The 24,575-nt window shown below is 33.1% G+C and overlaps 2 protein-coding genes across 5 annotated transcripts; one reads left to right on the top strand and one right to left on the bottom strand.

Moving 5' to 3' along the window:
• The first annotated feature begins 3,717 nt into the window (after nt 1-3,717).
• Nucleotides 3,718-12,260, top strand: LOC141724008 (peptide chain release factor PrfB2, chloroplastic). 4 transcript variants are annotated; one of them, XR_012576436.1, is made up of 11 exons: nt 3,720-4,255; nt 7,282-7,494; nt 7,779-7,880; nt 8,085-8,222; nt 8,443-8,750; nt 8,864-9,017; nt 9,196-9,262; nt 10,425-10,513; nt 10,706-11,169; nt 11,390-11,493; nt 11,845-12,260. XR_012576436.1 is itself a non-coding variant. In XM_074525995.1 (7 exons), the coding sequence occupies exons 1-7, from the start codon at nt 3,863-3,865 to the stop codon at nt 9,328-9,330; spliced, it is 1,443 nt and encodes a 480-aa protein (XP_074382096.1). In that variant the 5' UTR covers nt 3,721-3,862; the 3' UTR covers nt 9,331-9,799. The 4 variants fall into 4 exon arrangements, 2 of the variants coding, with proteins under 2 accessions (XP_074382097.1, XP_074382096.1); XR_012576435.1 differs by having other exon boundaries at nt 11,702-12,260; XM_074525995.1 differs by lacking the exons at nt 10,425-10,513; nt 10,706-11,169; nt 11,390-11,493; nt 11,845-12,260 and having other exon boundaries at nt 3,721-4,255; nt 9,196-9,799.
• Nucleotides 12,261-14,943: 2,683 nt separating this feature from the next.
• On the bottom strand, nt 14,944-17,309 carry LOC141724007 (ribosomal RNA small subunit methyltransferase). Its single transcript, XM_074525994.1, has 2 exons — nt 16,909-17,309; nt 14,944-15,902 (listed from the first exon to the last, which is right to left on the bottom strand). Exons 1-2 carry the CDS (start codon nt 17,221-17,223, stop codon nt 15,156-15,158), a joined length of 1,062 nt encoding a protein of 353 aa, XP_074382095.1. The 5' UTR covers nt 17,224-17,309; the 3' UTR covers nt 14,944-15,155.
• Between the last annotated feature and the right edge of the window lie 7,266 nt (nt 17,310-24,575).

Raw genomic sequence — 24,575 nt, 5'->3', positions numbered from 1 at the left:
AATTGTGAATTTTAAGTGAGTTTTGTCTGTTTCAAATTGAGAGTGTATGATTTGTAATTGAGCTATGCTGATTTGCTTTTTCTTTTTATTTTTGGAATATGTTTGTGTATTATTCAACTATTTTGTCCATCCTAAAAACCTAATTTTAAATGTTAAATTCATATTGTACTTTTCCTTATAAATTGAATGGAAATATAAATGCTCTATTAACGTATTTTAATTAAAATCAAAAAATTCTATAATTATGCTTTATATCAATACAATACATAAGTTTAGAAAATCTTTAATAACTTGCCGCTATACATACTTTTTTAGATGCAGAATATGTGATGTCATCTAAGAATGAATGTGAGTGTTGTATTGTATGTATATCTTTTTTTTCATTAAATTAAATCACATTATTTAATTTTGGTATTGTCTAAACTATTCATGGCAATATTATTTGACAGAGTTTTACCTAAACTCGACACCATTATATTTCAGTGAAAAATAAACTATTCAAATGGTAAAAATATTCATTTGGTGTGAATCGTAAAAATTAATAAAAAAAAATATCTAGCATGCGTAGCTGACTCATCAAACTGGAAAGGTCATTTTACGTTCTCAGTTACTAATATACAATAAAGACAATTAACCAACAAAATTTATTTTGCACATAATTTATAATTACAATACTGAATTATACTTTATTCACTTAATCACGTCGCGAAAATCCCAGTCGCTACAGTATGGATTGCTCAAATGCATGATTGTAACAATTGATATAAAATATTCTATCAACTCAAACTCAATCCCCAAGTTTTAAATATAATTCATTTCATCTATAAATGTTAAATCATTATATGTTTACTTAATAGTTATTTGATTTTATGATATGAAGAACATGCATGAATGAATGAAATCAGATTCGAACAATTACTTAATCACTCATCACTAATGTTCAATAAAATTAAAGATATACACAGAAGTATCATATGTAATACCATATGTGGAAAAAAAAATCAATGATGTAAGGGTGCATATAGAGGAGGAAGTAACAAAATGGACCCGGTGAATAACAATAATACCTCCGTTTTTTATTCAAGTGATAGTTACTCTGTAGTTGTAGTAAAAATAAAAACTAAAACTTTTTTGTGCCTGATAAAAGAATAGGAGATGTGTCAATTGTATTTCAATTTGGCCACAATTTGGTATCTATACATTTTTTTTCATAAAATTAAACCACATTAAGTAATTCATGTTATTTGTCTAATTTGAAAATTTTGTTTTTCTCTTATATATTAGCAACAAAAAAATTTAACTAACATCATATCGCAACTATTCGTGACAATATTATTTGAGATACTTTTATCTAAACTCAACAGCATGATTTCCGGCTAAAAATAAAATATTCAAATTATAAAAAGAAATAGTAAAATAATTTATTTGGTGCTAATCGTAAATTAAAAAAAAAAAAAAATTGGCTAGCACGCGTAGCGCGCGGGCAAAGGTCCCTAGTTGGTATAATGGGTCAAACGGGTTACAATAAAACTAATGTATATTAGAGATATAGGCTAAAACTAAAAATCAAAAGGTCAATAACTGAGCCATTGAGCTAAAACAGAATTGAGGTATACTACGTATCTGGCCTAAAATAAAAGTAGAGTCAAAATGAATAAATAATTGGTTGGTATAATGGATGTAGCGCCCCGTTAAAATAAGATAAATGTTATAATTATAATTAGGGAAAGAAATTTCAATTCGTAATCTCATATTTTAACTAAATCACATATAATTATTAATATCTATACTATTTTATTGAAGTCAAATCAAAGATAATTCGTCGTCGCCGATCGGTATACTAGGACTAACGGGTCAAAATTAAATTAATAGATGTTTGAGACCCGGGTTAAAATAAAAGTAAATTTCTATACTATTTTATTAAAACCAATGTATTATCCGTAGGTTGGTATAATGAGTATGGCCAAAATGAGACTAATATATATTCTGAATCTTGGTTAAAACAAAATTAAAACTAAACTAAAAATAATTGTATCGATGGTCAGTATAATGAGCCTAGCGGACTAAAAGATAATTAATGTATACTAAAGATGTGGGCTAAAATAGAATCGGAGCAAAACTGGAAATCCATTGATAGGTACGGATGGCCCGGCGGGAGATACAAAATTATTGTATTTCAATTCTTAATTTTATATTTTAAATAAACCACATTTAATAATTTAATTTAAATATGGGCCTACTTATTTTATTATTACTTTTAACAAGGATACTTATGATAAAACTTATGTTAATTAAAAAAATATAATCATATATAAATAAAAGGAAAATATACGAATAATGAATAAAATATATTAAATATATTCGTGCATTGCACGGGATATAAGATAGTATATAAAAATGACAGTGTTCTAAAAATCGACCGATTAATAGATTATTCGGTCGATTAATCGGAGTTCGGACGAGTCTCGTCTTGATTCGATTAATCGGAAATCAGATTAAAGTGCGTTTTATTTTAAAAAAATCGATCAAAAGTCTGCCGATTTAATAAAAAACGGTCAATTCGGGTCAAAATTGGTCAGTTTGGTCAAAGACTGAAAATTAATGCAAAAATAATGTTTTAAAGAAAAACTGAAATTTAAAATAGTTAGTATTTAATAATAATAATAATAATAATAATAATAACAATAATATATTGACTTATATTGACTATCATATACCCCTAAATTCTAATCTCTAATTTAATAAGTTTCTTCAGTTAAATTACTCTTATTTGTCCCGAAAATTTACTCTATCGATTAGTTCATTTCACAATCTTATGTAGTTAATTTGCCAAGTAACTAATTTAGTAAAACACGAATTTATATCTAATTTATATATAGTAGGTACTAACTTTCTAACCAGTGAGCAGTGAGTATTAATTATTATGCTTGAACTAATTATAAAAAATTATGTATAAATCACTTTAAAAGATGAACTAACGATATATAGTACTCCCTCTGTCCCTCCCATTTGTTTACACTTTCCTTTTTGGGATGTCCCATCCAATTGTTTACATTTCAAAACTTTCCAAAAATAGTAAAGTTTTTATAATTTTTAAATTATCTACATCCATTACTTTCCTCCACTATAACCACTTTATACATATAATATTAATCAGTCTCACTACTTTACTCATTTTTTCAACTTTTTTCCACTACTTTATCATTTTTCTTAAACTCCGCGCCCCACCCAAATGTAAACATTTGGGAGGGACGGAGGGAGTATTATTTTTTTAAATCTTATGAAAATTAATGAAATTAAATAGATTTATATATTATTATTATTTAATTAATTAAATTGCTTCTGATTAATTATTGAAAGGTATCTCAACCGAAAAATGCTGATTTTCAAAATTTAGAACACTAATAAATAATAATAATAACTAATTTATACGTAAATAAAAACATTTTTATTATATAAAGATATTTTTTTTAATTTGCATACCTAAATTTAAGTATTAATTTATAATATTGTGCAATTTATAATAAGGACAAGTATCTCATATGAAAAAAAACTATTTTTGTGTGATTCGATCACATACTTAATAAAAATATCAAGATCAAAGTTTTAATTACACAAATATAAGTTTAATTTTAAAATCTATTAAATTGATGCACTTTAAAATGTGTGAATAGATATCGAACCATTAATACCCGGTGCGACCCGGTAACTCTGGTTTGTGATCAAAATTGAAGCCCTGGGTTTAAGCAAAATCCAATCCAATTACTATTAATTTTCTTTATTTTGTTGAACCCTGCGTAGTATGATTTCAAAGCTAAAACCTAGACACACAAAAACAATCAATTAAATTAGCAATAAAATCATGTTATCGCTCTTTCTCAAAAGATCATTTAGAAGATTAGTATCATCATCTTTTTCAGTTCATTTTCAAAACCCTAGTTTTAAATTCCAATCTCATCATTTCTGCAATTCACATCTTATAAACACAAATCAAGCTTCTGGGTATAATTCTTTATTGAAAAAATTTAGTGGGTCAATTTTATTTTCTGTTCATCCCTTAAAGATTTCATCTTTTTGTAAAAGTGAGCGTTTTTTTGGGTCTGAGGCAGCTGTTGAGCTCTCAAGCTCTGATGGGCTTACAGTTGAAGGAATTATTTCTAATCAATGGCCTATTGTTGAAAAGAGTGTGAGTGATTGGAAAAGCCATGCTTCTTCGATTGCTCAGTCCATTCATCTTATCAAGAAAAGATTGAAGGTAGACTGATCCCTTTTCGTGTTTATTATTAGCATTTGTTTTGGTATTTTGAATGAAAACGGTTAAAGAAAGCATTGGCATACATTTGTTATCGAATAGCGGGATAGTAGTATTTCTGTGTCTTTTGGGTGAAAATGTTGAAGAACGTTGTGTTTGTGTCTATTGTTTATCGAACCTATACATGATGTCCTCGTTTTTGGTAAATGATGATGTCCTAGTTAAAATGGTAAAAATAAAAATGTAACATGAACTATGTTTGCCATCCCTGGACAGTTATATGACGATTGCGTCGTTCAGCTGTGCCATTAAGCTCAGGCGTGTGAGGAGGGGTGGTAAAATGAGATATGCCACAAGATTTAAATATTGGCTTAAGTAATTCATATTCACCGCCGTTATCAGAATATACAGAAATAAGAGGAAGCTGAAAATATTTTTCAACCAGCAATTTAAAATGCGGAAACAAAGTGCCAACATCAGATTTATGTCGCATAGGATAAAACCATATATATTCGGAAAAATGATCCACAAAAATTAAATAATAATGAAATTTGTCAACCGACAATTGTGACGGACCCCATACATCAGTGTAAACTAATTGTAGTGGTGCCGTACTTATTAGAGAACTATTAGTCCTAAATGGAAGCTTATGACTTTTGTTGCACCGGCAATCATGACAAGAGAAGTTAAGGTCAGAAGGACATGAACATAACTTATTCTTTATGACAACTGACTTGAGGATGCGAGGAGACGGGTGACCTAGGCGACGATGCCAAATCTGAAGTGGCGTGACAGTAGAGACATTAATTTGAGGATGATGAAGAGAGGAAGCAACATAGACATCATTGTGGTTTTGTCCGCGGAGAAGAGGCGCCCCCGTGCGAAGGTCCTTCACCAAAAAGTAATCAGGAAAGAACTCAAGTGAGACATTATTAGACTTACAAAATTTAGCAACGGAAACTAAGTTTTGACGTAATGCAGGAGCATATAAAACATTATCATGCACAAGTGATTTAGTAGGTGTGTGAATACTAGAATTCCCTTGTGGGTAATTGATAAACCTGAGCCATCCCCAAGATTGATTACATCTGGTCCGCCATAGTCACTGTAGGTTGAAAGATTGGAGAGGTCTGAAGTCACATGATGAGATGCTCCCGAGTCAAATAACCATGGTTGAGGTGGAACATGACCGAGGGTGGTCATATTTGCTTGTGGCTGAACACCGAAGTTGGTAAGAAATTTCTGCAACTGTCGACAGTCCTTCGTAAGATGATTTGGACGGTTGCAATAATAACAGAAGGAACCATTTCGAGATAACTGTGTAAAATTTCGGTTATTGGTAGTAGAGGGCAGTCGATTTTGTGATGAAGCATGTGAACGCCAATTTTGACGTTGATGATTATTGTTGCGCCAGTTTTGGTTATTAGGTGTCATCGAGGTGACTGATTTGAAAGGTTTAGAATTATGAGAAGCATAGTTTGCTGTTGGTATAGTAATGGAAGAGGACTCACCGGGCATTGGAGTAGTCATAGAGTCGCTTAATGATACATCTTTCTTCATTTGAGATTCAGCATCCTGAAGTCGATCGAATAAATCATCAAATCCAATGGCAGAATCACGTGCTCTCAGTGCCGAGGCTATGTTGTCAAATTCTGGTCCCAGTTGCGTAATCACACTTAAAAAAATATCTTCTTCTGGAATTGGATTATCAACAAGTGCTAGCGAGTCAACAATGGAGCGCACATCGCGCATGTATTCAGCAATAGATCGGTTACCTCTCGGATTCTGCATCAGTTTTGCTTTGAGTGTTAAGACCCTCGTACGTGATGTGTTGGCATATAGCTTTTTCAGCCTCTCCCAAGCCTCCTTAGATGTGAGGGCGGTAGAGATAGATGGCTGGATTGTGTCTGAACAACAGCCTAGTAATGCGCTCAAGATGAACTGGTCTTGTCTTTTCCATAGAATATTGTCTGGATTGACCGTAGTTTGGCCACTAAGAATTTTGGGAGGTTCCTCAAGCTCTCCTGTGAGATAGCACAGAAGGTTGTATCCAAATAATGTGGTTTCTATTTGTTTTTTTCCAAACTGGAAAATTAAGCTCTGTAAGTTTAGTGGGAAAATGTGCAGATGCACTTAGAGGTATAACCTCTTTGTTAAGTTGGGTGCTATTTTTGTTTGATGTAGTCATGAGTGATTGTAAATAAAATTGTGTGTCAATCAGGATCTGGGAACTCGTTTGAGTGGTGTGGCTCTGATACCATATAAGAACTTGATTATGGTTTCAAAAGTATCTTCATATTAGTCTTTTCACCCTTTATAATACTCAGGCTTGAGTTTGTTTACACTGTTATGAAAAGATAAGGATTATCCTAATTATTAGTTAACACATCTATATCTACAAGTACATCAACTACTTAGTTGTTTGGCAATGATATCCTTATCTTTGGATTACAAATGATAGTTGCGATTATCCAGCTGAGGTCTTAATAAGTAGTATTTCTGTGTCTTTTGGGTGAAAATGTTGAAGAACGTTGTGTTTGTGTCTATTGTTTATCGAACCTATACATGATGTCCTCGTTTTTGGTAAATGATGATGTCCTAGTTAAAATGGTAAAAATAAAAACGTAACATGAACTATGTTTGCCATCCCTGGACTTTACTATTGTTATGTTTAGTTTGGTCTACTTCTTTTGGATCAAAGCTAAATGCATTTAAACAAGCATTGATTACACACCATTAGCATTTTACATTTGTTATTGGTAGTACAAAAGAAATTATTAACTCTACCCAAGCTAGGAATATTAGTTGTATTACATAACATCACCTAGGTATGAAGGAAGCTCTATCTCCTTTTCTGATTTTGTTGTCTTTTTTTGCCTGATTAAATGGTTCCGCTACATTTTGGAATATAATATTTGTGAATTACGATGATTTTGTTTTGTTTTGGAGACTTGGAGTTGATATTTACATAATTACTTTGAGGCTTATAAGTGTTACAAACTTCAAGAATGCCTTTTTCTTGGTTACAGTGGAAGCAACTAGAAGGTCGATTGGCAATATTATCTGCGCAGCTAAGTAAACCAGACTTGTGGGATGATCCTATCCATGCAGGGAAAGTAAACCGTGAGCATGGTTCACTTGTAAATAAAGTTAAGGCCATAAAGGTGTATGAGCAGGAACTGTTTGAGCATATTGATATGATAAAGCTTGCTCGTGAAGAGAATGATCCAAATATGGAATCGGTGGGCTTTTAATTATTATTTTCTAGGCATGTTTTCTCAATTGTGTTTAACTTGATTTTTCTTTTTCTTTTTATTCTCATAGCATCTTTATTAGTATAATTGCTTAGATTTGTTTCTTTAGGTTATGTGGAGTTATCATTGCTTCCTGGTTGAACTTATTTAATACATTTTAACTTTTTACTGAAATCCAGCTTCATCATATGCGTTTGTGTAGACTGTCAATATAGCTTGTGTTTTCATTGTATCATTTTAATTAGATCTACTAGATTTAAATTATATTACAGGAGTCCATGAATGCATTAGAAATTATGAGAAAAAGTATAAAAGAGAAAGAGCTGGAAGCATTATTAGCTGGGGAGCATGATCCTTTTTCTTGTTTCATAGAGGTAAATTTATCTGCAATTGTGTATCCTAAATAACTACACTTTCTAAATTTCTATATTCTTCAAAGTTAAATTTTCATTTTGAATTTGTAAATATTTATATTTATTGTAATAATTTTCTCATAATTTTTGACTTTATATGTGACTTGGTATTTTAAAAAGAGTGTTCTCCTCAACATTTATACAATTTTTGGTACCGATTTATAGGTTCAGGCTGGTGCTGGTGGTACTGAGAGCATGGACTGGGCATCAATGGTCATGCAGATGTACAAAATGTGGGCTCAACATCGGGGATATGGAGTTACAGTTGTAGATGAAATGCCGGGTGAGATGGCAGGAATCAAGGTTCAGTCTAACCATCCTTATCTGATTGTAATATCTTTAGAGTCATGCTATTCTTTGTCATGAATATCATACCAATATGCTGAACAATGATTGTTATCCCTCTGCCTAGTGTTAGAGTAAGGACAATCTGTTGTATGAGGCTACTGAACTTTTTTTCCTTGTTCTTTTGAGATTTTCGGAGGCCTTTTACTCCGTAGTTTATATTGATCTTTCTTTGTAGCGAGCAACAATTAAAGTGGATGGTGAATATGCATTTGGGTATGCAAAAGCAGAAGTAGGAGTGCACCGATTGGTTCGTATATCTCCATTTGATAGTGCGAAACGCAGACATACTTCATTTGCTGCTGTTGCTGTGATTCCAATCCTCGGTGATGGAGCTACTACCCGCTTCCAAATTAATGAATCTGATCTCCGTGTAGAGCGAATGCGAGCTGGGGGTGCAGGCGGTCAGCACGTTAACACAACTGAAAGTGCTGTGAGGATAACACACATTCCTACTGGAATCAGTGCCTCGTGTCAAAATGAAAGGTCACAGTTCTGATTCTTAAAGTCTATTACATTTTATATCCATGATACTCTCAAGTCTTTTCTCTCCATATTATATTTACCCCTTACAGGTGACACTCTTGATGATAAAACAGGTCACAGCATCAAAACAAAGCTTCTGCGATGTCTGTCCTTCAGTCTCGCTTAGATCAACTTGAGATAGTTCGTCAGGCTCAAGCTAATTCACAACACACACAATCTCTAAATGACATAAGTTGGGGCAACCAAATTCGCTCTTATGTTCTGCATGTATGCATTCTTAGCTTTCCCAATTTACAATTTTTCTATGGAATAAGAGTCACATTCTCTCTGTACTTGGCAACAACAACAAAAAATTGATTTGGACAAAGTGGAGATAGTTTCTGTGAGAATCATGGATTTTGAGCTATCCTAGTTTTTAATCCTCTTTTTCCTGATTTTTTTTCAGCCGTACCGCATGGTCAAGGATATGCGCACTAACTATGAAGTTTCAGACCCCGACTCTGTTCTTGAAGGTGATATAGATGCCTTTATCTTCAGCTTTTTGTCTGCTTCAATGGATAAAGATGAAGATGACCAGTAATATATATACAGACTTCCTGCAGAAGCATTACATAGTATAGAAAAGCTAGCGTGAAATAAAATAGGCAAAGTTGGGCATCTGCTTCATACAAACAATCTTACTCAGACTTTTGTAGATGCTCAATCCTCGTGTGATGAAAATCTGCAGCTTCAACCAAGGGTCCACACATACATCATAGCAAAGAGAAATAATTGTTTCTACTAGAGGTGCTTCGAGTCAGAAAGTGTTTGTGATCAATTCTTTTAATATTGATGCAATATGGAATTAACACTAGATTGTGTAGTTGTGTTTGGTTTTACAAGTAGGCCTTGATTGTCTTTCCTCGTCATGTTTTGAGAACACCGGGCATCTAGGAAAGATTTCATATAAAAATGTAAAACAGTTGGTAACTTATTCCTCTGGATCAAATATGTTTGATGAAGGAAATATGCATTGAACTGAGACAGTGATTGCAAGTGTCTCAAACATATCTAGTATTTGTGATTTAACTATAGATGAAATTTATATGGATTTCAACTTTATATGTGACCTTTTATTGGGATAACACCCGATGATGTAGTGCAGAAGTTGATGATTGACGGTACTGTCAATGCTATTGGATTAAAGATTATCACTCAGCTCAAAGCCAATGTAGTCATTTACTTTTCCCTATTCCCTTATCATATCAAATGTAGCACAACTGTTTTTAATCTCGGAAAACCGCGTTTAATGTGAAACTCATTTTAGTGTTGTGAATAATACGAGTACATGCTTATTTCGTACTGATGTTAAGTTGACATGGTTTTCTTTTTAGAACAGACTATTTTTCAGCTAGGAGCTCATGTCATTTGTGATACGGATGTTAGTGTTGTTAGTTGTGCATTGGTTTTTTTGTACAAAGAATGATTGAAAACTGAAGAAACATTTTTGTTTCTGATTTTCTATTGCGTGAATGGTTGCGGTTTGAGTACATCAGTTTGTCTAATGTTTTTGAGGTAGGATTAAGTTGCTTTAGGTTACAATAATGTTTTGTGACATGGGTAAAGGATATTGAGTTGCTGAGTGTGCTGTATTTTATGTTTAGTATACACTAATGTTTAAACTTTCATTTACAGCTTTTGTTCTTTGAGCTGCTTGATCAGTTCTTGTGTTCCGCACTTTTCATGTGCTAATACATGGAAAGGAAAGAGTCTTGGGAAAAGGGGTATGAATTTAGTCTTTTTTATTGCAGAACCGAATGCTTTTATCATCTTTATCATGGTCACATTCACCATGGAAGTGTTGTGACTAATTTTTCTTATGTACTTGTATTTAAGAGTAATGGGACTTACGCTTATGTGTAATTTTTGTGAATACTCTATATGGAGCTGTTACAGAGAAGTTGAATGTTGACCAGGTAATCTGATAGTCCAAATGGAGCCGGACTGGGATGGTGTTCCCCTTCACCATGGAGTTTCCTCACAGTCTCAAGCAGGGCCATCTTATTTAGCTGTAGAGATTGAGCACACAGTCTTGATTGTCTTTCTTTCCACTTATTATGCAAACACTGTGGATGCATTTTAAAGTCGCTTTTAAACAAACTTGTCTTATGTCATACAAGAAATTAAGGGAGTGGTGGGACGTGTTGCAAGTGTCTTATGCAATAATGCCCTACAATTACAAATTTTGAAGGTTACAATTCTGTTAAGTAATAAAGTTTATCTTAATAGTGCGATTACTTGTTATAGGAAGAGCTTAAGAGTTAAGAACAACACAAAAATGGTGGAGCAGAGCAAGGTTTTTATACACGGTTCTTATACACTCCCGGAGCAGAAAAGCAAACTAAAAGAGAGCTATTTGACGCCTTTGGCAGGAACTTGCGTAAGCATCTGTCTTGATTCACATTATAGATGCATGTTCATATATATTTTTAACTTCTACTTGCTGCTATAATCTAGATCATCTATTACTTAATACAAGCTTGGTATATAATGTTTTTAGAAATAAGGTCTTTAAACCAGCTTGACTCTTTAACATAACCAATAAGTAATAGATCAACACACTTTAATTCAGTAAAGTAAGGTTTTATTATCCTAAACAGCACAATCTGTGTAAGCTGAGTTATGATACTTGAGCTGGAAGCTATCTCTTGTCTTGTGCAACTGGGAGGTTGAAGGAAATTATTACTGGAGGGAAACTTTCAAGGTTATTCTTCTATAAACCCTCTTTGTCAAGGTTAAAAACTTATGTCCTGCATTTGGTACAAACATACTGGAATTTCATCTCAAGTATATTTGTAGCAGTTTGTCTCTGAATCCATGTTGATTCTTGCACTTGGGATTTTTTGCTGGATAATTATAATTTTAGAGGTCTCTCAGCACGTATTTATTGTCGTGTTAATTTTTATTTTCAGTTCTGCTGCATCATCAAAAGAGTTGTGCCATTGCGTAGCTACGCTTTGCTACGAATTTTGGACATTTTTATAATTCTTCGTTAGCATCAAATGGTATACATGACACTATAACCCTCATTAGCATCAAATGGTATAAATGACAGGATATGGGTTTCGGATTTTAACCCTGTAATCGTACATCTAGCCACAAGCTAGTTGCAATTTGGGAATCAGCTCGCTAAAAATGCTCATATTAGAGAAGATGGGTTCTATCATAAATTTATGGAACAAGTCATCATCATCTGAGTTGCAGCAGTGGGAGAAGCACTCATTCTTAGTTGCAACTCTACACACCGTCACATGGAGGGATATTCATGCTAAATAATATTTTTTCAAGGAAGGACGTGATACATGATATTTACACAATACAGCAGATGATAATTGTTACTACCACCTGCACAGATCAACCCAATTAATAGCAGAATGTAACTTCTCTAATCTGTCTCAATGATGACTGGCCTGTGCTTCACATCAACCCAATTAAGACGACATTTATCAAATTCAGCTCCCATTTTCTGAATGATTATAATTTATACAAATCTATACTATACTATAATAACCGAATGTTATATAATTTGTATTTTGGTTGACCCCTCATTTTGGTTATCCCTTTATATCACGACCGTCGGATCTTCTTCATCAAATAATCAGAGCCGTTAGATCCACGTACTAAAAAAATATACTCCATAAGTTCTCAGGTTCGAGTCCCGTCAACAACAAACATTTATATTATTATTTATAAAAATATATATAAGTTCTCAGGTTGGAATCTCGTTAACAACAAACATATATATTATTTATAAAGATACATATAAGTTTTCGGATTCGAATCTCACTCAACAACAACAAACATTTACATTATTATTTATTATTATTTATGAATAAGATCTCATCAATCATATATACTATTTGAACCTAACTTGAAATTATAATTATATAATCATTATTTAATATTTAATTATTTATATAGAATTTTAATAAAATTATATGAAATAAAATTAAAAATATATAAATATTAACCAAGACCCATGCATCACACGGGCAGTAACCTAATTACTTTAAGAGTAAAATGCAAAGTGTGTACCGCTAGTTTGACGTTTATGCAAGGTGTGTACTTATAGTTTAAACAATGCAAATTCTGTACTCATTGTTTACAGAAGTGTGCAACTTGTGTGAAGCCGTTAAATGGCTGTTAACTCCGTAAGGATCAAACTGCAAAGTTGAAAAACCATCATGTAATTTGACATATATGAGTACGTATAACCTGGTTATCTCATCCCCATTCCGAAATGCATAAACCCTAAATGTCAAAAACCATTGTGGACTGTAGAGTTACGGCAACCAAACACCATAATAAACAACATAATAATCTGGTCAGCAGCTTGCAGTATTACATGTTTTGTCTCAACACCACCAAGCTACTTGAAGTATACCACGGAGAGAAGCTTGCAAATCTCGTTGTGTTTCCCTAGTGATCCAATTCGGAGCTCAACCGTCTTTGCCAACCTGAACATAATATCAGGCAAAAGTAATTGTGCAACGATTTGAGAAGATTCTTCAAAAATTTGAACATCTAACCACTTCATTCAAGGTCTCATACCCAGAACACCTAAGTTTAGAGTCCTCTCCATCAGTTCTATTAGCACTTTCAACTAGACATTTTATTCAAAATTTGTTGTGTGAGCAAAGAGGAACCTGTACCAGTATTCTCATGGCCTTGAGCAAGGTAATATTTAGCTCCACATAGCTTCTCGTATATATGAGGAGCATCCCTTAAGCCCCCCCCCCCCAACAATTTGCGGGAGATTTTTCCGAGTTATCACAGAAAATTATGTAGCAGGAGAGTGCAATAACTCAAAGATACGACTAAGAGTCCATGCAGTTGTGTATTTCACGTGACTATTTTCATCTTTCATAGCATGAATTAAAAAAACCAATAACGTATTAACCATGAGGGAGAGTTTCTCAATGCTTGGGCCTTCAAGGATTGAGCCAAAGGTATATATAGCGATTTTGTTAGACCGTCAATCAGATTTCGATATGTTGGACTCGACAAAGGGCATTACAAGTGGTATTATGGCATATATCATAGTACATTGATGCTATTGAAACAAGACACTCAAAATCAGCATGCCCAATTAGAGTGTCTTATGCCATGGATGTCTCACAAACCCCCTTCATGATGAAATTTCGATCCTGTCTGATTCTGAAAGTTAGTCTGTGCAAAATTCTGGGCATTGTAGCTGCAAGGCGGGAATTTACAATTTGCTCTGCTCCATTCATTCCCTGGACTACAACACTAAGGACTGAGAGTTTACTTCATCTTGCACAAGATCATTATGGGATATTTTCTCACATACATACCTCAGTGTTTCTAACGTTGCATGTTTTAGAGGTGCAGGCTAATCTAACTCAGTCATATTCAGAAGCAATGTTCCAACAAGTTCAGGCCACACTTTTTGTGGAATTTCAGATAAAGCTATTTTCGCTATAACTTGTGAAGCAGCGTACCTTGCTTCGTGGACAGAAAATATCAACAGCCAACTCATCCTTTTAGTAGAACAATAAGAACATTTAGGTTTATATAGGTTAATACATATATAAGAGTTGTATGTGAGTAAGAGAAGTGCTGAAAGTAAGGTTAAATGTTGATACATAACTGAACTGCTGAAGGTTGGGGCTGAATGGCGCCTTATTTGTCTCCAAGGAAAAGACAAGAAAGTCCCTCCCGTTAACTCTGTTAAATGCAACTTAACGGTTGTACACAACTTGCATTATTTGTTAAAGGTAAGGTACACGTTTTGCATTGTTTAAACTCGAGGTACACACCTTGCAGAATGTTTAAAGTACAGGTACACACTTTGCATTTTACTCTTACTATAAACAAAGTGCCTTTCTTTCTTATAGCAAGAGCTTCAACTACTTCAGGCAGACTGATTTGGCAACTGCCAACCCACCATGATGATTTCGAGCAACACAAACTAGCCACACTTTTTGGTGGCAGGAGAAAGATCCTGCCAAATTTGTGGGATAACTCATACATAAGATTTTGTTGACTTCCCACTAAATTTCTCACTCAAAAGCTACAGAGTAATGTTACACTTAAACTAGACAATCGCTTTGCCTGTTGCCTACTAGAAGTTGCCTACTAGAAGTATACGGACTATATTGTAAACCGGTTGCAGGCAGAATCAAGGTGGATGAAAATATTAAGTCAAGATATTGAAAATACCAATTTGTCACAGGTGGACATAAGTTGCTGTTTTAATGACAAATGATGTATTCTTCCCAATAATATAACAAAGCCTAATGACAAAAATGAATTATACTACTACTCCGAACTCCTGCAAAAACCCCGTCATGTAATATGGAAAAGTGGTGACAAGAAAATCAAAATTGACTCGTTAGCTTGAAATCATGAAAAGTGAATTCCTGCCTTGTTAAACAGAGAAAGGAGATGCATAAAATCTGCTTGTGCAAGCTTGGAAGATCTTTTCTCTTCGTAACCTCCTTGCTTCAACACACCAATAACTTTATCCTTAAAATCAGACCGTTTCGGATCCACATCTTCTACCTCCATCTCCTCGTCATCTCCATCGTCTCCATCATCAACCTCCATACTCAGGTCTTCACCAGTCTCTGCTAAAATTGGGACATCTACCGGCATTTCTATATCCTCTAATGATCCGTTTTCTGACAATCTTAATGCTTGCAATGTTCTGTAGTTCTTCTCCAGAACAGAGAGCACACTCTTCTGTTTAAAAATAGAACCAATAGTCTTGTTCTTTCTATTAAAACAAATTCTAATCAACCCATCCCATTCCTTAAAATTCATTTGAGGAAGTGGTTTCCTTGGTTCAATCCTAACAACTGAAGACTCAACTTTAGGTGGAGGCCTAAAGTTATTCTTCCCAACCTTTAATAAATGAAATACACGAGCAAAAAGTTGAGTGTTTACCGAGAGGCGACAATAAAGTGCATCACCTGGCTGAGCAACTAATCGCATGGCAAACTCCCTCTGAAACATTATAACCGCACATCGGAAAACTGGTCGGTGCTTCAATAATTTATCAGTCAGAGGTGCAGAGATCTGATAAGGAATGTTTGCCACACAAATATCAAAGTAGGGAAGTTCAACCTTAAGCACATCACCTTGGATAATCTGCACACAGTAGCATCTTCAAAGTTAGATATACTCTAACTAGTACCTACTACTTAAAAAAGTTAAGAAGATACTAATGCAAATTCTTAGATACCAATGTAATGTTATCTATAACTAATAAAAACATAAAAGGGACATAAGCTTTAGACTGTTCTAAATATTCACTAGAATTCACACTTGAGCATAACAGCTTGGCTAATCTACAAACATGATTCAAATGGCAGAAAACTAGTAACCATAATTTAAAATGTTGTTTTGAAAAAAGTTGGTCTTTTCTAGCGCAAATGACTCACACTGCATACATAAACAGCCTAGCACAATTTCGTAAGTATCTCATCCAACTTTAATTTCAACAGTCCCTAAATATCACCCTTTTGCACCCATACTCGGAATACAGACTATGGTATCAATTTAATCTATCATCAAAGTGAAAAGACCTTCACCCGTTGCATTATCAAAACTGTAATGTGTAAAACATCCCTCTATAAAGGAAACAAGTGACTGACTTTGACTGATTAGGCATACATCTCTGGAGTGATGTTTATAACTAATGGTACCTCAAAACATCTCTTGACAATACCGAAGGTACAAATTATTCATAATCTAACTTTCCGCACTTAAAAAACAAACTGATACACCGAACAAAAAAAAGGGGTCATCTCCACTTCCATTTTTCTCTTCCCAACACGCTAACCTTAAACCAAACATACCAACATCATGTTAATCAAAACAAAGCTAAAAATCTGTCTAACCAACTAGATAATCATTTCAACACACAAAATCCCATCCAAGCAAACCCAGCAACAAAACACATAAATTTAATAAAAATCACAACAATCATACATATAACAACCAATATCATACCAACCAAAACAGAAGCTACAGTCTTTTTAACAACTAGACCATCATTTCAAACCCGAAAACCCATTCGACAAAACCCACCAACAAAAACACAAAATCAACAACAATCATACATATAAAAACATAAAAAGAATACAAGTACTACCTTGAGACGATTAGAAAAAGGGGTTCCTTGAAACCTGCGTTGCAATTCAAGAACCATACGAGGATCAAGTTCAACAGCAATAACAGATTTACCAGCTTCGAGAAGCTTCTTGGTGAGATTACCAGTACCAGGACCAATTTCAAGAATGATATCAGTTGGTTTAATACCTGATTTTTGAACAATAGAGTCAATTAAAAGTGGGTTTTTTAAAATGTGTTGACCCTTTGATTTGTGAAATTGAATGCCTCCTTGATATGGCTGGCTTCTTGATGATGATGAGGAACCCTTTTCTTTCTTGAACTTGCCGCCTGCCATTGTTTTTTGGTTGAGGTGGAGCTCAGCAGCTAGGGTTTTGAGACACCACAGAGTACAGACGTCCTCGATGTTAAAAGTGTCTTTTTTTTAATTGAAATTCTCTTTATTACTACGAGCCTAAAATCCGTGTCACACAGTTTTTTTAATATTATACAATTTTTAAAAAAAAATTTGAAATCAATTTTTAATTTTGTTCATTTAAAACTTTAAATGATACTAGCCTGAAACCCGTGCGATGCACGGTTATATTAAATAATTATTATTTTGTTAATTATATTTTTTTTAAAATAAGTATGTATCAATAAATATAGCCGAATATATTTTTTATTATAATATGCTAGGTTCATTGTATTGATCAGTGAATTAATTTTAGCGATTTTGATATTGACCAAATTTGAGCTTAATTCATTAAAAATGCAAACTTTATATGTTAAATAGTTCTAGACTTATTGATCCAGATAGGGTAACTCGTCATCAACCTTTTTTACTTTTAGCTTCGTGTGATTGGTTTCGTAGAATAAGAAATCGAGTTTATATTTTAAGCAATTAATAAATTTTCGTATTATTATTTGAAGGGTAGCATATCTCTATCACAAGTCTGTGTGGTTTTTCTGTGTGTTATCTCGACATGTTGACATGATAAATCAGTAGAAAAATGAGGTTTTTTAGTTAAAAAGATAAATATATATATATATATATATATTAGTTGGAAAAGATAATTGATTTATATATTAATTAGAATTTAAATAGTTTTAAAATAAATAGGTACAAAATATAATAAATTAGGGGCAATTAAGTAGAAATTACATGAATAATTAAGTAAGGGTAATTAGGTAATTTCAGCAAGTACCGGCCGACCAACTACCAAACTTTTAATGTTTCATCTATTATAATATAGTATAGATGATTTCATAATAATCTATTATATATATAAAAGAGCATGTTGGAGTTGAGTGAGACAATTTAATCATAATAAAATGACTATTATATCCTCCCAGCACTAAAATTACACTTAAATCCTATCCTATTTATAGAACTCATATCATATTCATTTCATATTTAATATCCATTAATAGTCAAAATTTAAAATAATTATACATAGATATAAACATACGTCCACACATATATTTACACATGTGTTATTTTAAGTTAAATGTATCATTTAAAAATAATAAATATACAATTAAAATTTAGAGATTTTGAAATAATTATAAATATAACATAATTTTATTCTATCAAATTTTTAAATAACATGACACAATTTCATATCAAATTAATTGTGATTTAAGTGACTAGCGAAAAGAAATCATCACTACATAATTTAAAGTACACTTACAAAATTATTTTGAGTAATATTTTTTTAAATTATTTAATATGTAATATGATCATTCATGACAATAATAAAGAATCAAATAATTGCTTACAAAATACCCAATATAGTTGTCATATCTTGTTTTACGGAAATTCTTATCAATACAATATAAAGAATATACCATCATACCATATAATATCAAATATTTAGTGGCAATTGATAATAATAATCGCATTTACACCATGTACGTATCTTAAATGAAATTCATATCAACATTGCACAAAGAACTAATACAACACAGATAACATGTTATGTAGTATTAAATCTTTTCCGGTAATTTGACAATAATATAGCCATGTTGAAAACTTTCTATGAATATAACACAAAAAATAGGTGTGACCCCCTCAATCTCGGGGTTAGGAAATGAGGACCCACATACCTTTAATCTAATAATTAAATAAGCATAAATCCCGATTAACTACTAACAGGATCAACAGGATAAAGTATGAGACAAGATTACGACTACCAATCATAAAATATAACTTACAACCCCAAAATATTATTAAATAAACAATATCGATTCCGGCTGGGAACCGACAGATAACCCATTGTATCATTAAACATTTCCTTCTAGGCGCGTGCTCACTCAAAGATACCACTACCTGCTCTGGCAACCGGAAGCCCTCAACACGGTAAGGACCACCAGGTACGCTCTTACGAGCAGTGCGCCTAAGCCTGACCATCTTCTTGCTTAACTACCATGGTTAGATTGAAACAAAACATATGAGTATAAAACTCAGCAAATAACTATAAAGCAGTTCTACGATATCATTTCACAATATACTTTACCAAACTCAGGGCATTCTACTTTATTTGTTCTAGGTGGCAGATATCCAGCTTTTGAGTTAAGGAAAGGTTTTGAAGGATAATGTGGGGCTTTCAAGGAACAAGGCTCAATGCTGGACGAAAGCCGACATTCATCATAAATCATTAAAGGATCAGAATAGATCTCTAAAAAAAAAGGAAAGCAATGGAATCAATCATATGATCAACATATTTAAGAATCAGGGTTCTCAAGCTTTAAGCTTCACATTAACATAATCAACTCGTTTCAAAACAATATAAACCATTTTCATTTTCAAGAATCAATTTACTGAACAGAAAGTTTCAGTTCCCTTTTAAATAATCATTTAGAACCCTTGATTGCATCACTTTATCTTTCCATTTCATTATAATACAGGTGATCAGCCCGTACCGACCTCCATCCGGTCTTTAAGGTACCAATCAGTATAATTTCAGCCTTAAGTTGGACTAGCCCCGCTAGCCTCTTACCATGACTGGACTAGTCCCACTAGCCTCTTACGTCCCAATCCAATCCATCAGGAATTCGTTTGGAAAACCTTGAGTTGGAAAAACAAATAGGTTTTCTAAAATCCATTTTATCATTACCAAGAATATGAAATCATTCGGACTATTTCGAGTCGAAACTCATTCTTAAGTCAGATTTTAAGAAAAACAAAGTCCAGGGAGAGATTCAAGGATAAACAAGGAACAATTCTTAAGGATTCTGTATCAAGGATAACAAGGCATTTAAGTTAGAAGGATCAACATCTATTTAGGGATCAATAGAGTGATCAGGAAATAAGGTATCATTAAACAGGGTTCACAAGGATAATTATAGGGTTCAATACAATTCATGGCTTAATAAATAACTTGAACAAAAAGGATAGGTTATCAAGGGGTTGAATCAACAAGCTTATCAATAACAGTTTATCAAGATCAAGGGCAGGGTATCTCAAATCAATATCAGGGTATCACTAATTAAACAGTTCAATACTCTACATGGTATGAACAACATTCTCTTTATAACCATTTACACAAGTAATCAGAGTTACTTGCCTGAATTTGCTTTCCTGAAGGTTGAACTACTGCCACCTAGTATATCCTTTCCTTTCCTAGACTGAATGCCCTCACGCTTCGAATCTACAATAAAAACCAAAACCTTAATCAGTTTCTCAACTCTCGTTCCCAGAACGATCGCTCAATACGATAACTCGATTATATCCTTGACTCGAGTATACAAATATAGCTTATACACATAAGCACATAGCACATAACACATTCCTTTCTCGTAACCTTCTTATCTTTATATACTTGACAATCGACGTGTACTTGCTTAACCTTAACTATTTCTCAAATCACACTAATATAATTCTTACGAGTACATTATTTATTCACAACTAAACCTTTACGACCATAACTATCACTTATGGTTTTCAAAATCAATCAATCTCCACCTTAGCTCACATAAACATATAACATAATCAAAAATCTTTAAAAATGAATCATTTTCTTCTCTTTTAACATAAAAATTTGAACCCAAAAAAACATATAAATCACATAATCTCTAAAATTACTCATGCATTGACTTAGCATCAAATCAATTCCTTTTATTCCTACATTCCATTCGGCTATATTCACAAAACACAATTCAAGGGTCGAACATTGACATGCAAGGATTAGATTTTCTTAAAACTTGAGATTATTCCAACACTCATCCTTTTTAGCTTATTTTTAAATCGACATTTACATGCAAGACTATACTTTAACATGCATCACTAATTCCTCTTGTAAATCAACATGCAAATCTCGAGACTAGCTAATTAACCAAGAATCAAGTTACAAAATTTTAATTCCCTTTTCATTAGTACCAAACCCGGACCAAGACTTAGCATGCAATAGCAATTTCATTCCTTTTAATCCATTAACCATTCTAATAACAATCCATAATTACTTTATTCAACAAGAAAAATCAAATCAATCACTTCAAGGATCAAACCATTCAGGTTTTTCAAGAAAACAACACATGCAAATGATTTCTCTTAATCCTTAAATCACAAATCAACCTATAATCAAATTGACAACTCATTTCTAATAAACACTTATCAATTTAACTTTTGGAAATCAAAACCCTTTTTTTGAAATTTAAACGATCCAAGCATGAAATCACCAAAATCAAATTTTATGATATTAGAGTTCAGTTTTTAACATCACAACTCACCACCGGTTCACCGGAGTTCATCACCGGTGGCGGTGGCTTCACGGTGGTTCCCTCATTCGAGGTTATCCAACCATAAAACCTCCGATTCTCTAAAAAAAATGCAACGACACTACATGCAATATGATTTCATCACAATAATCATATAAACAAGAATTGATCAAGCAAACCCCGGGTCTCGGCTCAAAACCGAACCCAAACACACACACCCATTTCGCATGCAAGCATAAACACACACATGCAAACTCCAATAACCACTTATATGTGTTTAACAAGAGATTTTCAGAAGGATTGATGAGAGTTATCAAAGAAACAAGGAGTTTACCAAGAGAAAAGAAGAAGAACCGAGAGAGAGAGAGTAAGAGAGAGAGTAGCCGAGAGAGAGTGTGAGAAAGAAAGAGAGAAGAGAGATTGATGTGCTCCGGAAAAAGAAAAGAAAAAGGGGGGGGGGATGAGTTTATATACACTCAAGATCAAGGGTAGTTTAGTACTTTACTAATTCCCTTTTATAAAGTGATTTCCCTTTATCTTTTTACTCCCATAGATTATTGGTGGAAAAATAAATATATCTCTCTCACAAAGTTGGAAATTATAGCGATTGGCGATTTTAAAACGTAGATCTCAAAATTAGCTTGCCAACCATTACTCATAATAGATTTTTGAGTGAACGGTTGATTTTATATGATTTTCGCAAGTTCGAGCTTATAATAACACTTTTCCACTTAAAAATCAATTTAAAATACAAAGACCACCAAATAAATCTTTTCATCATTTTTAAAAAGTCTTTAGGACTACTATGAAGATAACAAAATAAATCCCATGCTTTTATCTTACTCGGATAATTGTATAAAAATGCACGAAGGTTAAATAAACCTTTATTTAAATCACATAATTCCTTTAAATTCATAAAAATATCACAGAGCACATAGTCATGCACACAGATAGGCAATCACACATATACAATCACATAACGACTCAGGTCTGTTCATAGAATTTATTCTTCTTTAATCTTTATCCCTTTTTACGCGTATCGGGTCACGTTCAGCCTGACGGCCCGACGCTCAGCATTTCGATTACGCTTCTCATTATCATTACCAATCGACACGTCACCTAGGACGAAATACTTTATTTACACATTCATTTCATAGATTATTACACATAATTCACATTTTATATTCTTTAACTCCTTATTAGGACGGGTTCCGTTCTACCTGACGGCCCGACAACACATCTTAATTTCTAAGCTGACTCTTTAAATTGGAACATTTTTATTTATGCTCCTAAATTCTAATATACAGAAAGACAATTAATCAGCACTTAGTCACATAATTATAATCACATCACATAAAGCATACTTTACAGACTTAATTACGTTGCAAAATTCTCAGTCATCACAATAGGTTTGTAATGTCGCAACATCTATCACTAACTTGAATTTCAAATAACTCAAATAAAAATAGAAATTAATAAAAAATATGTAATAATATAAAGAGTATGCCCGTGCCTCGTTTTAGAACATTTAAACTTATTTAAAGTGATAGCATTGGTAAGGAGAGAAATTTTATTGTAACGAAATTATTATTTTATTGAGGTTAAAAATATAATGTCTCCATTATGTCGGGATCTTAAAAAATATTAATTTAGCATGGTAATTATTTAATCGATTAACTATAACTCTATAAAAGATATTTGAAAAAGACAATATTACTGATTAAACGATATAGTTTTATTGAAAATTCTATGTGTATATTTAAAAATGTAATATTTATGTTTTAATTAAAATTTGATTTTTTAGTTAACATCAATAGGATACGAATTATACTTAGTCTGATATTAATTTGATTTATGGAAATATCCTAGTACTGGATAGTGGATGTTCAGGACATATGAATGGAAATAAAGCCCTGCTCTCAGATTTTGTGGAGAAAGCTGGCCCAGGAGTTTCTTATGGAGATGGCAACATGGGAAAAATCTGGGATATGGTAGTATTAATCTTGGGAATGTCATCATTAAAACAGTAGCTCTTGTCTCAGGATCAAACACAATTTGCTAAGTGTGAGTCAAATCTGTGACAGAGGTTATCATGTGGATTTCTTTGAAGAACACTGTGAAGTTGTAAGCAATTCTTCAGGCAAAGTGGTTGAAAGGCATATGTCGTAGCCTATTTGTTTATTCGAGGATTTAACTCAACTCAAATAAGGATGTAACAAGTAAATAGTGGTCCTATCATCAGAGAGATCTCTCATAGTAACATATGTCAAAGGATTAAGTAACATTGTTCTTCTACAGACTTGATGACTTAATTCACTGGAAGAAGCTCAAGAAATTGATCAAGCCTCAGTGATATAAATCAAGATTTTGGATTTAATCAAGTGACAGAGATCTCGTCAGGGTATCAATTAATTACAAGGATTTAGTCTTAAGAAAATCAAGAGTATCAAGGTCAAGGCATGAAGAAACGTCACGGAAGTTAGTCACTCATGAACCAGACAGTACATCGAGTGTCAGCATTGATGAAAGGAATATGTCCTAAGTCCAATCATGTATTAGGATTTAGGAATAACTTTTTATATAATCTGTTTTTGATTTCATTGATTTTAATAAAAGACTTGTTTTGTTTTTATTGCGGGCTCTATCTATTTAAGTGTTTAAATAAGATATACCATAGTTTAGAGTAAAGCTTTTTATGGATTATGATGAGATCATAATAGTGAGACCTAAAAAGATGATAACTCTAAACTTAAATAGTTCCTGATCATAGGATTACTAACTGGTAATTAATAATCCGCAAAGATCGGTACATACTATGCTTGCTTCATTATGAAGGATGTCTGTTCTCATAGACATTTGTGTGGTGACACTATAGCTAGTATGTAGGTGCTTATTATAGAATAAGTTCACTGAACATGACTCGCACAGCTGAACAATTGATGGAGTTCACTCACGTGTCAGCAGTTGTTCACATAGTGATAGTTGTACAAG

This window comes from Apium graveolens, chromosome 5, assembly GCF_009905375.1.
Source record: "Apium graveolens cultivar Ventura chromosome 5, ASM990537v1, whole genome shotgun sequence".
Classification (NCBI taxonomy): Eukaryota; Viridiplantae; Streptophyta; class Magnoliopsida; order Apiales; family Apiaceae; genus Apium; species Apium graveolens.
The sequence above is the reverse complement of the archived record's forward strand: the minus strand, read 5'-3'. Positions and strand labels throughout refer to the sequence as shown.